At 49.8% G+C, this 12,559-nt stretch overlaps 1 protein-coding gene across 1 annotated transcript; it reads left to right on the forward strand.

Moving 5' to 3' along the window:
* Positions 1–372: 372 nt before the first annotated feature.
* On the forward strand, positions 373–7,201 carry VAMP8 (vesicle associated membrane protein 8). Its single transcript, XM_020969499.2, has 3 exons — positions 373–543; positions 3,700–3,858; positions 6,713–7,201. Exons 1-3 carry the CDS (start codon positions 541–543, stop codon positions 6,848–6,850), a joined length of 300 nt encoding a protein of 99 aa, XP_020825158.1. The 5' UTR covers positions 373–540; the 3' UTR covers positions 6,851–7,201.
* Positions 7,202–12,559: the final 5,358 nt, after the last annotated feature.

Here is a 12,559-nt window from a genome sequence, read left to right on the forward strand (position 1 = left end):
CTGGCCCATATGGCCATTAATGTCCCTTCCGGCTCTGACTTGGAAATGTTTCCATGAAAAATGACCTGTGCTCTTTTCCGGGTGGTGGAAGCTGGAGGGGGGGCCTAGAAGGCCTGGGGGGCAGGAGCCGTCTCCCCTGTAGAGGTAGCCGGCTCTCGATTTGTTCCCCCCAGGTTCTTAGGAGGTTCTGGGGAGCCTTGGATCTGAGCTCTGGATCTTGAAGGGGCCCAGGGAGCCCTATTTCTTTAAGTAAGCTCCAGCCCCGCTAGAGAAAGGCTGAGGGAGGCCCCGAAGCAGCCTGCCCCTCCTCCTCCTCCTCCAAGTAACCTGTGGATCCAGGTGTGCCTCAGAGAGCCGCCCAGTCTGGGAAGGGCAGTGTAGACCCGACCGACGCACAGCGCAGCTCGGCCTTCGGGGCGGGCTGAAAGCTGGAATAAGCAGGAAGTAGGCTGAGCGCACCCGGGAGAAAAGTGCCCAAGCCAGTTGCTTTGCTGCTGTTGTCCCAGCTGTTGACGGGCCCCAGCTGGACGGGAGGCAGAGATGGTGAGTGAGGGCGGCCTGGAACGGGACTGGGGCAGGGAGGTGGGTCAGGAACAAAAGGGAGGGGGAGGAGAGTGGGGATCCATCATCTGGAGGGTTTAGGGCAGAGAGGAGGCGGGGAAGGTCCCCAGGGGCTCCTGTCCTCTGACCAGTACTCCGGGCCGTCCCAGTTGGGGGATGGCCGGTCCCTTCTCAGATCACTCCCATCCTCCCCACTGCCGGCCTTCACTTCCCTGACCTCCCTGCTGGCCCCAAAGGCCGGGAATTCTTCCTGGAATGTTTGGCCGAGTTCCTGTGGGGGTGGAGTTGTAGAAGGAGGACTCCCCGATCCAGGGAGCAGCAGAGCCCGGCCCGGCTGCCCACTTCCCCAGAGAGGGACCGAAGCCCGTCAGGCCGGTCCCTCCAAGCCCAAGGGCCCCAGCTGCAACCTTGGAGCTCTGGCGTACCCTGACTTGCTGGGTCAGCTGGGCAGAAATGGAGCTGCTAAGGGTTGGAGGCAGGCTTCATCCCCCCTTCTTCCTTCAGTTTTTTTTTTTTTTGGTTTTTGGTTTTTTTGCTAGGCAAGGGGGTTAAGTGACTTTGCGCAGGGTCACACAGCTAGTAAGTGTCAAGTGTCTGAGGCTGGATTTGAACTCAGGTCTTCCTGACTCCAGAGCCGGTGCTCTATCCACTGTGCCACCTAGCTGCCCCCTTCCTTCAGTTTTGATATGAATGCAAAAGCCTCGTCGTTTTGGGGCTCGGGGGAAAAGCAGCTTGAGAGCAGCTCGAGTGGGTTGAGATGGAACTAGTGTCCCTTCTCCATTATTCTTTCTGTCTGGAGGGATCAGCCTCGGCTTCCTCAAATGTCGAACTTGTGTTCGGTGTGTGATATCATGATTTCAAACCCTACTTACCCAGGCTTTGGGGGTGAGGGGGAGAAAGGTGGGGAACCAGGAATGGTTGCCTTTTCTGGGGAACAGAGGGACAGATCTGGAAAGGGTCCTTCTTCCCTTTAAGTCTAAATTTAAAGCACTTAATCTCTCCAAGCCTCCAGCTACTTCAGCCACCAAGTTATTGTTCTACTAGCCTCCTGACCTTGGGGCGGTCCCTTAAATCGGAGCTTCAAACAATTTTCCCTTAGCTGTATCTACTTAAGTCTTAGCCCTTCTGGCTGAAAGGGGATAGGGCTGGACATTTAACCAATAATAATAATACTATATAACACTTTGCTATTTAGAAAGCACTTTATCTACATTATTCCATTTGATTTTCACCCTTACCCTGTAAGGTAGCTATCCTTGTTATTCTCACTTTGTTGTTGAGTCATTTCAGTTGTGTCAGACTTTCCGTGACCCCATTTGGGTTTTTTTGGCAGACATACTAGAGTGGTTTGCCATTTCCTTCTCCAGCTCATTTTACAGATGAGGAAACTGAGGCAAACGGGTGAAGTGACTTGCCCAGGGTCACGTAGCTGATAAATGTCTGAGACTGGATTGGAACTCAGGTCCTCCTGATGCCAGGGCCAGCACTCTATTTACCCTTATCCTCGCTTTACAGATATAGAAAAATGGAGGCTGACCAGAATAAAGTTGTTTGCCTAGGATTAGTGTCTGAAGCAGGGGCAGCTAGAGTGGATAGCCATAGTGGATAGAGTACAGGCCTGGGAAGATCTGAGTTTGAAGTGACCTCAGACACTTAATAGCTGTGTGAGACCCTGAGTAAGTCACTTAACTATCAGCATCAGTTTCCTCCTCTGTAAAAATGAGCATAATAATAGCACCTGTCTCACTGGGAGGTTGTGAGAAAGTTGGTAGAATCAAGGCTGGAATTTGAACCCAGAGCTCATGACTGTCAAGCCAGGGCTTGTTCCATACCATGAGGGGTATCATGAAGCCACAGGCTATACTTCAAGAAGAACTGCCCCCTCTGTCTCCCAAGACCCCCTACAGTTTTATTGACTGTCGTCACCAACCTCCTCAGTGGCCCTGAGCCCCCATCCCTGTGCCCTGGACCAGTGGGGGGTAGAGGTGGAAAAAGCAGAAGTTTGTGGCTCAACGGCTGAAAATGGAAGGGGGCCGAGGAGTGGGGGAGGGTGGTGACTTGGGGCTGCTGGACCCACTTCTACCAAGACACACAGTCCAGCTGAACGGAGAGAGGCAATCACCCAACCTCCTCTTTTCTTGTTCAGTCTTTGTCAGTCACGTCTGACTCTCCTTGACCCCATTTGGGGTTTTCTTGGCAAAGATACTGGAATGGTTTGCCATTTCCTTCTCCAGTTCATTTTATAGATGAGGAAACTGAGGCAAACAGAATGAAGTGACTTGCCCAGGGTCACACAGCTGGCGGTGTCTGAGGCTGGATTTGAACTCAGGAAGATGAGCTTAATAAATGTTGATTAAGTTGTTACACCTTGCTAAATACTAAGGTTTACAAAAAGAAGGAAAAGACAACCCCTGCCCTCAAGGAGCTTCCAATCTAATGGAGGCAGGACTCTTCCTGTGGGAGATTTCTGAGATGAGATGGGAGATGTGCTCACCACATCCAGTGCCACTTTCTCCCTGAGGCCTCTCAATGAGTTCTCCCCAGTTATCAGCACCATCTCCCTTTGGAAATAACTTTATATCATTCCTTATCTACTATGTTTATATGCTTTGTATTTACTGACCTGGATACTGGTTTCCCCCCCTCTTCCTTTGAGGGTAGGGAGTAGCTCATTTTTCTAATCTTTTTTTTGTGCCTAGCACTGTGCTTTGCATGTAGTAGGCACACAATCTTTGTAATGATTTTAATTGAAATCTGTGAAAGAAGTGGTGTGTGTGTGTGTGTGTGTGTGTGTGTGTGTATTTTTATCCCCATTTTACAGAAGGGAAAACCTGGACTCTGAGAAATTAGGAACCTTGCCTACAATCACACAGCTAGGAAGTATTTATGGCGTTTTCTATTTCATCGAGGAGTTGCTCCTGATCTGAAACCATTCTCCAGAGTCTTAGCTGTAGCTAATGAATGGAAGGGGCAGATGCGAAAGGGAAAAGGTGACCCTGATGTACCCCCCCATCCCTCATCACTGACCCCCCTACAGGATTTGGGGAAGCTGACCCCCCCTGGGCAGAGTGGTTTCATCTTCTGAGGCTTCAGAGACTTTTCTACTTAGCCCTATTAACTCCTTGTGCTGTCTACCAGGAGGAAGCCAGCGGTGGAGGTGGGAGCGATCGGGTAAGGAGCCTCCAGAGTGAGGTAGAGGGGGTGAAGGACATCATGACTCAAAATGTGGAGCGGATCCTGGCTCGAGGAGAAAACCTGGACCATCTTCGGAACAAGACGGAAGACCTGGAGGCCACAGTGAGATGGGCTGGGAGTGGGGACATTGGAGAGAGAGGGACAGAAGGGGGAGGCGCTGGGGTGAGGGGAGAGGGAGGGACAGAGAGAAAGAGAGAGGAGGGAGGAGAGGGAGAGACAGAGAGAGAGAGAGAGAGAGAGAGAGAGAGAGAGAGAGAGAGAGAGAGAGAGAGAGAGAGAGAGAGAGAGGAAGAGAGAAAAAGAAGAGAGAGAAGGAGGGAGGAAAGGGAGAGACAGAGAGAGAGAGAGAGAGAGAGAGGAAGAGAGAAAAAGAAGAGAGAGAAGGAGGAAGGAAAGGGAGAGACAGAGAGAGGAAGAGAGAAAAAGAAGAGAGAGAGGAGGGAGAGAAGGGAGAGACAGAGAGAGAAAGAGAGGAAGAGAGAAAAAGAAGAGAGAGAAGGAGGGAGGGAAGGGAGAGACAGAGAGAGAAAGAGAGGAAGAGAGAAAAAGAGACAGAGAAAAGGAGGGAAGGAAGGGAGAGACAGAGAAGGAGGGAGGGAAGTGAGAGATAGAGAGAGGGAGAGGAAGAGAAAAAGAAGAGACAGAGGAGGGAGAGAAGGGAGAGACAGAGAGAGAAGAGAAGAGAGAAAAAGAAGAGAGAGAAGGAGGGAGAGAAGGGAGAGACAGAGAGAGGAAGAGAGAAAAAGAAGAGAGAGAAGGAGGGAGGGAAGGGAGAGACAGAGAGAGAAAGAGAGGAAGAGAGAAAAAGAAGAGAGAGAAGGAGGAAGGGAAGTGAGAGGTAGAGGAAGAGAAAAAGAAGAGACAAAGAGGCAGAGAGAAAGGGAGAGACAGAAAGAGAGACAGGAGGAAGGGAAGTGAGAGGTAGAGGAAGAGAAAAAGAAGAGACAAAGAGGCAGAGAGAGGGAAGGGAGAGACAGAAAGAGAGACAGAAAAAGAGGAAGAGAGAAAAAGAAGAGACAGACAGGCAGAGAGAGAGGAGGAAGAAAAAGGAGAGAGAGGAAGAGAGAAAAAGAAGAGACAGAGAAGGAGGAAGGAAAGGGAGAGACAGAGAAAAAGGAAGAAAGAAAAAGAAGAGACAGAGAAGGAGGGAGGGAAGTGAGAGGTAGAGAGAGGGAGAGGAAGAGAAAAAGAAGAGACAGAGGAGGGAGAGAGAGGGAAGGGAGAGACAGAAAGAGAGACAGAAAAAGAGGAAGAGAGAAAAAGAAGAGAGAGAAGGAGGGAGGGAAGGGAGAGAGAGAGAGAGGAAGAGAGAAAAAGAAGAGAGAGAAGGAGGGAGGAAAGGGAGAGACAGAGAGAGAAAGAGAGGAAGAGAGAAAAAGAAGAGACAAAGAAGGAGGGAGGGAAGTGAGAGGTAGAGAGAGGGAGAGGAAGAGAAAAAGAAGAGACAGAGGAGGGAGAGAGAGGGAAGGGAGAGACAGAAAGAGAGGAAGAGAGAAAAAGAAGAGAGAGAAGGAGGGAGGAAAGGGAGAGACACAGAGAGAGAGAGGAAGAGAGAAAAAGAAGAGAGAGAAGGAGGGAGGGAAGGGAGAGACAGAGAGAGAGAGAGAGAAGAGAGAAAAAAGAGAGAGAAGGAGGGAGGGAAGTGAGAGGTAGAGAGAGGAAGAGGAAGAGAAAAAGAAGAGACAGACAGGCAGAGAGAGAGGAGGAAGAAAAAGGAGAGAGAGGAAGAGAGAAAAAGAGACAGAGAAAAGGAGGGAAGGAAGGGAGAGACAGAGAGAGGAAGAGAGAAAAAGAAGAGACAAAGAGAGGAGGAAGAAAAGGCAGAGAGAGAAGAAGAGGAAGAGAGAAAAAGAAGAGACAGAGGAGGGAGAGAAGGGAGAGACAGAGAGAGAGAGAGAGAGAGAAGAAGAGGAAGAGAGAAAAAGAATCTCTTGAGACAAAGAGGCAGAAAGGGAGAGGGAGAGGAGAGAGAAGAGAGAAAGGGAGAGGGCAGGGAAGGGAGAGACAGAGCGCGAGAGAACTGTCTGCTACCTTTCTCCCTATCCTGCCAGACTTGGGCCTTGGCTTCCCACATGGATCAGTTCTAAGCCCTCACAGAAGGAGATCCCTAGGATACCATGAATGAGGGTGGTCACCTCTGGGCCAGTTGTCAGGGATGACTCAAGAAGGCTGCCAGATGTCAGGCAAAGGAGTGACTTTACCAGTTGGTGCCATAGCAACCCTGAGGCTCTTGTACAGTCAACCCATGAACCCTGTCCTCTCTGTCAGGGACGATGGAGTATGACTGCCTCTTTCCCATCCACAAATGAATCTTTTAAGTTGCTCTTTCGTGATATTTTCCTCCCTTTCAAGATGAATTTTAATGTTCATTTGAACCTGGCTTCACCCATATAAAAACCTCAGCGATGTGTTAGGAGGGCCAGCCACACTATGTGTTCCTCTGTCTCTTGGGAGCCCTTTATAGGAGGCTTTCTGTACAAGCCCACCCCTCTGGAGGGCTTTTCCAGTACTGCTGATGGCCTGAAAGAGAACCCAGGGAGAAGATGAAAAGAGCTCCAGGGTCCTCACACCCAGCTGAAAGCTGTGGCCTTCTATACTTAGTCTCACTTGACCTCAGCTGAATCTCTTTTCTTGCAGTAAATCCCTCACTGAACAAAGTCCAGTGAAGTCCTGGGCCTCAGACTGCATGGCCTAGACCAAAAGCCAGGCCTGTGGCAGGTCTCTGATTATGGGGAAAGACAACAGTGGGCAGTCTTTGCCTCCCTGGCCTCTTCCTGGTCAGCAATGTGGGAATGGGAAGTCCCAGAGAGCCTGTATTTCTCCAGCTGCAGTTTGGGGGGTGATGAGGCAAAGCAGTCTGGAGGAGACCCTTGACCTCCACCCCTGCCCCTGGCTCTAGGAGGCAGAGGCTCCCCCGGGAGCCGTCATTCATTTTTGCTCCGTCTCCCCCCCACAGTCAGAACACTTCAAGACCACGTCGCAGAAGGTGGCCCGGAAATTCTGGTGGAAAAATGTGAAAATGATCATTATCATCTGTGTGGTCGTGGCCGTCATCATCATCCTGATCATCCTCTTTGCCACTAACACAATCTAGAGGGCTTTAGTGCCTTCCTTCCTCTGACCTCCCTCAGCCTCCACACCAATCTCTGCCTCCTCCTCCTCTTCCTCCTCCTCCCTGGGACAGCCCCCTTTCCTCTTCTCTCCCTCCCCTAAGTGGAATGCTGCCCAGCCACCTCGTAGGTCCTTATCTGTGGGCCCTCTGTCCTGCTCAGCCCCACCCGGTACTACTTATGCATGGGGAAGGGAAGAGAGGGAGGGTAGACCTTCGGGGCCCCAAGGCACTGGACTGTGGCTGAGTTTCAGGGGCCCTCTGCATGTGCCAGCTGGTCTGTGTCCCCTGGAATGCTGCTGGTGACCTGTAGGTAATAAAGACCTTTCAGCGTCCTGTTATGTGTGGACAGTCTCCTCCCTGCCCCAAGGCCTTTTTTTGCCCCCTTTGCTTTGGGTGCTTGGTCATTCCTGAGATCCTTCTTTAGCCGTGCTGTGGTTCTGTCTTGGGGATTAGCCTGACAGTCAGAAATTGGGAAAGCTTCTAAGTCAAGCGATTCAGTGTTTCCTAGTGGATAGAGAACCAGGAAGACCCGGGTCCAACATCCTGGGGGTCTGACCCTGAGCAAGGAGGCACCACACTTCTAATGATCCAGGCAGCTCTCCGTGGCTATAAACTGCAGAGAAAGTGCCAACCTGCATTGGTAAAGGGACTTTCCTCACCTGGGAGTTCCCTGTACCAGTGAATTCACACGTCTCCAGGGACAGTGGTGGCTCTGTGGATAGAGCACTGGCCCTTGGAGTCAGGAGGACCTGAGTTCAAATCCAGCCTCAAATATTGAACTGTGTGACCCTGGACAAGTCACTTAACTCTGATTGCCTTGCCAAAAAAGAAATCACAAGTCCAATCAGTATTCCCTACCCTTGATATGGGAATAACTCCCGTTTGTATTAGGATTGAAGGTTTCCACAGGATTCTGCTTACAAGAATTTTTTTGAGCTAGGTAGAATCGATTCAATCAGCATTTATTTGGTGCCTGCCAGTCGTGGGCTTTTGTTTGGGAGGCTGGGAAAGGATGTGTGACTTCCTACCCCCATCAGGGCAGATCAACAGTTGTCCCTGAACTTTGGGGTTTTGAGAATCACCTGGGAGAAGCTAGGTGACTTGGCTAGAGTCACCCGGCTAGGATATATCAGATCTTGAACTTGGGTCTTGTATGTAACTAGTCTCCCTATTAGAATGGGAATTCCTTGAAGGCCAGAGACTCTTTTTGCCTTTCCTTGTGTCCTGGTACTTAGCACAGTGCCTGGTATGTAGCAAGGACTTAATAAATGCTTGTTGTTAATTAACTCAGACCCAGTCCTCTACCCACTCCTCCAGGATGCCTCAAGGCATTGGAGAGGCAAAGATGAGAAAATGTGATGTGCCTGCCCTCAAGAAGCTTACATTCTACTGGATGAGGAGACTGAACCCTCTTCATTTCTTTTAGAATGTCAACTCCTTGAGGGCAGGAACTATAGTTTTATATCCCCTGGTACTTAGAAATTGACTCACTGCCCCATGTCTTTACACACCTGAAAATCCCAAGGTCAACAATTCTTGGTGGCCTGGAGGCTCAGAACATTCAAGAGTCCAAGGGGCTCTTCTAAGGGCACCTGACCCAAACCCATCTCCTCAGCTTGACCCTCCCACCCCCAACCACAGAGTGTCCTGTACCCACTGGTCTTATCTGATCAGCCACAGTCAGAGACACCATACCTTGGCTCCAAGGGAGTGATGTCATTTTGGTCCTCTGAGAATGAAGGAAGACAACCAAGCAACCCACCCAAGGATCTGAAGTGAAGGGGGATCTTGGGATCCTGTGTGTGTCAACCTTTCCCACCTATGTTTGGTTTTCTTCCAGGGCACTGACACTTTTATAGGAAGTGTTAGCCTAGGTCCAAAACCAGGTTACATCTGGCTTTCTGAAATGCTCAGGACTAGGGTTCTTCCCCAGAAGCTTCTCGTTCTTACATCTTTGTCTTAATCCACCCAGGGTCCTGAGGATAGGGCCCAGACCTGTCCTTTCATTGGTAAAGAGAAGTTGCTGGGGAGGAAACTCCCTTCACCAATGCAGGTTGCTGCTTTCTCTGTAACTTATAATCTAAAAACAGGAGTTCTTAACATTATCTGTGTCCCAGACCCCTTGGGCAATCTGGCAAAGCCTTCTCAGAATGATGTTCTTGTGTATATAAAATAAAATACATAGAATTGAGAAGAAAACAAATTATATTGAAATAAAGATGTTATTTTTTCCCCATCCAAGTTCATGGGCCTCCAAAATCTATCTACAGGGTCCTCCAGACCCTGGGTTAAAAACCTTTGTCTTAAAAGTGAAAACAAAACAACAACAAAAAGCTAAATACGGGACAGCTAGGTGGCACAGTGAATAGAGCTCTGGCCTTGGAGTCAGGAGGACCCGAGTTCAAATCCAGCCTCAGACACATAACACTCACTAGCTGTGTGACATTGGGCTAGTCACATAACCCCAATTGCCTCACAAAAAAAAATTGTCTTATTCCTTAGAGAGACAGCTAGGTAGTGCGGTGGCTAGAGTGCTGCGCCTGGAGTCAGGAAGGCCTGAGTTCACATCTGGCTTCAGACACTCCCTAGCTGTGTGACCTTGGGCAAGTCAATCAATCTCTGTTTGCCTTAATCCACTAGGGAAGGAAGTGGCAAACTGCTCCATTATCTTTGCCAAGAAAACCCCACGGCCCATATGGGCATGCTATGGTCTACAGGACCACAAAGAGCCAGAAAGGACTGAACAAGAAGAACAGTCCTTACTCAGGGTCATACAGCCAGTGTGTGAGGTCAGGGGTGGGATTTGAACCCAGGTCCTTCTGGCTGTGGGGCCAGCTCTTCCTCCATTCTGCTGCATTCTGTTTCTTTAGGGCCATAGGCTCATAGAATTAACAGGGGAAGGAGTGAAAGCCTCATTTTACAGATGAGGAAACAGGCCCAGAGCAATGAAGGGTTTTGTCCGAAGTCACACAGTTAAGTAAGTGATAGAAGCAGGATCTGAACCCAGTTCCTCACTCAAAATCCAGCAATCTGAACCCTAATACCACTGCTGGGTTGAAAGCAGAAGCTGTAGGATTTTTTCTCTCAAGTTCATGGGGATGTTTGGACACCCTTAAAAATTTACCTTGCTGGGCAGCTAGGTGGCGGTGTAGTGAATAGAGCACCAAGCCTGCAGTCAGGAGGACCTGAGTTCAAATTCGGTCTCAGACCAGACACTTGACGCTTACTAGCTGTGTGACCCTGGACAAGTCACTTAACCCAGTATGCCTCAGTTTCCTCATCTGTAAAATAAGCTGGAGAAGGACATGGCAAACCATTCCAGTGTCTTGGCCAAGAAAACCCCAAATGGGGTCACAGAGAGTTGGACGCAATTGAAAATGACTCAACAACATTAATATTATTATTTTTATTCCTCCCCTGGCCTGAGACTCAGGCGAGCCCCCGTTCTCTAGCTGGGGCTCTGTCTCTGCCTTTGCTCCCCAGTCTCCAGCAGGGACCAGCAGAGAGGCCTGGGGTTTTTCTCCCCAGCTGGAGTGAGCGTTGTCTCCGCACTCAGCCTGTCGCTGCACTCCATTTCCTGGGACACAGCCCCCTACCTCCTTCCTTTGCCATGGACAATGGGTCTCTGTGTCCTCTGGGCTGAGGTGCTGGGTCAGAGCCTGCCTGGGTCGTCTTTCTGACGCTGTGCCCTGTGAGCAGCTATGACTTCAGCCCCTCCATCCGTGGGACTTGGCTTTCCTGTGCTGCAGTCAGCCTGCCTTCACTATTCATCCAGGGCTGGGTACAGTCAGTGTCACAGGACAGGCCCCTACCTCCTGCCCTCCCTCTGGACAATGGCTTCTGTGTCTTCGGCCTCCTCTCCTCCCCACTCCCGCCCCAGGTTGCCTCACTCATTGTTACCCTTCCCAGGGCCTCAGCCAGCCCCAGATGGGGTCTCGCTTTCTCCACTCTCCCTTGCAATAGTGTTTTTAGGGATGTGTATAGATTTATATTTTTCTTTTGGAGGGTGAGAGCTTGACCTCGGAGACAGTCACAGCCCAGGGGCTGGGGCAGAGCCCAGAGAGCCTTTGACCCAGGCCTACTCTAACCTTGGGTCTCATGCCGTTATTGTCCAGAACCCACCCCAATCTGATAATAGCTAAGCTTTCTGTAGCACTTTTAAGTATTCCAAAGCCTTAACTTCACAAAAGCCCTGTGAGGTCTGGGGAGGAGGGGGAAGAGAGGGGGAGGGGTAGGGGTGGGGGCTGGGGCTTTTTAGTGGACTGCCTCAGTCTGACTCAACAATGCATTGTTGCTGTTCAAAAAGCTCTTGATGTAATCTGAGGCTGCCTTGAACGAGTGGTGTCCAGAACTGGGGGGGCTGTGCTCTGTCCTGCTCCAACCATACTAGGAGTACTGTTTTTAGTTCTGGGAACCACTTTTTAAGTGTGTGACCCTGAGCAAGTCACTTCACACTGTTTGCCTCAGTTTCCTCATGTGTCAAATGAACTGGAGAAGAAATGGCAAACCTCCTTAGCATCTTTGTCAAGAAAACTGCAGATGGGGTCATGAAGAGTCAGACTGCCGAAATGGCTGAATAACACCACCAACCACTTTTTAAAAATCAATTCTTGGGGCAGCTAGGTGGCACAGTGGATAGAGCTCCAGCCTTGGAGTAAGGAGGACCTGAGTTCAAATCTGCCCTCAGACACTTGACACTTACTAGCTGTGTGACCCTGGGCAAGTCATTTAACCCCAATTGCCTCAGCAAAAAACAAAACAAAAAAAATTAATTCTTTTGTTTTCATGGTTGTTTGTTATTCAGGTGTGTCCAACTCTTCATGACCCCATGGATCATAGCACACCGATATTGTCCTTGGGGTGTTCTTGGCAAAGATTCTGGAGTGGCTGGCCATTTCCTTCTCCAGTGGATTAAGGCAAACACATATGAAGTGACTTGCTGGTGAGGGTCTGAGGCTGGATTTGAACTGAGCTCCTTCTGACTCCAGGCCCATCACTCTGTCCACTGACCCACCTTTTTGTTGTTCAGTCATTTCAATCATGTTCAACAATCCGTGACCCCATTTGCAGTTTTCTTGGCAGACATACTACAGTGATTTGCCATTTCCTTCTTCAACTCATTTTTACAGATGAGGAAACTGAGGTTAAGTGACTTGCCCGGCTAATGGTGTCTGGAGCTGGATCTGAACTCAGATCTCCCTGACTCCAGGCCTAAGACTCTATCCACAGAGCCACCTAGCCAAAGTCATATCCAACACACACACACACACACACACAGAGCCTTCTCTTATGTCAACAAAGGAAAAAAAAACCCAATTGAGCAAAACCAACTAATCTACTGACTGAATCTCACAGTGTATGCAATATTCCACACCAGCAGTGTCCCATCTTGCAAAAGGAGGAAGGGCATCAACTTGCAGTCAGGAACCCCTGGGTTCAAGCCCTGCCTCTGACCCCTACTCTCTGGTAACAAGGACAAATCACTTAGTCAGTGCCCTAGGCCACACTTTGAAGACTATGAATTATTGTTGCAAGGCCAATCTGCCTCTGGAGTGAATATGTCCTGGGGGTTCCTCATACTGACAAAATCACAAGGCATTATCACAACAGATCCTCCCAGGAGATCGAATGTCTGAGTCTTATGAATATTGGTTGAACTGGTGATCTCTAGCCTGGAGAAGAGATTGCTCG

The sequence above is a fragment of the Phascolarctos cinereus genome, unplaced genomic scaffold (assembly GCF_003287225.1).
Source record: "Phascolarctos cinereus isolate Bilbo 61053 unplaced genomic scaffold, phaCin_HiC Scaffold_2;HRSCAF=192, whole genome shotgun sequence".
NCBI classification, from domain to species: Eukaryota; Metazoa; Chordata; class Mammalia; order Diprotodontia; family Phascolarctidae; genus Phascolarctos; species Phascolarctos cinereus.

Coding starts and splice junctions, on each gene's coding strand:
- VAMP8 (XM_020969499.2), top strand. Junction 3,859..6,712: donor CGGAAGACCTGGAGGCCACA/GTGAGATGGGCT, acceptor TCCCCCCCACAG/TCAGAACACTTCAAGACCAC.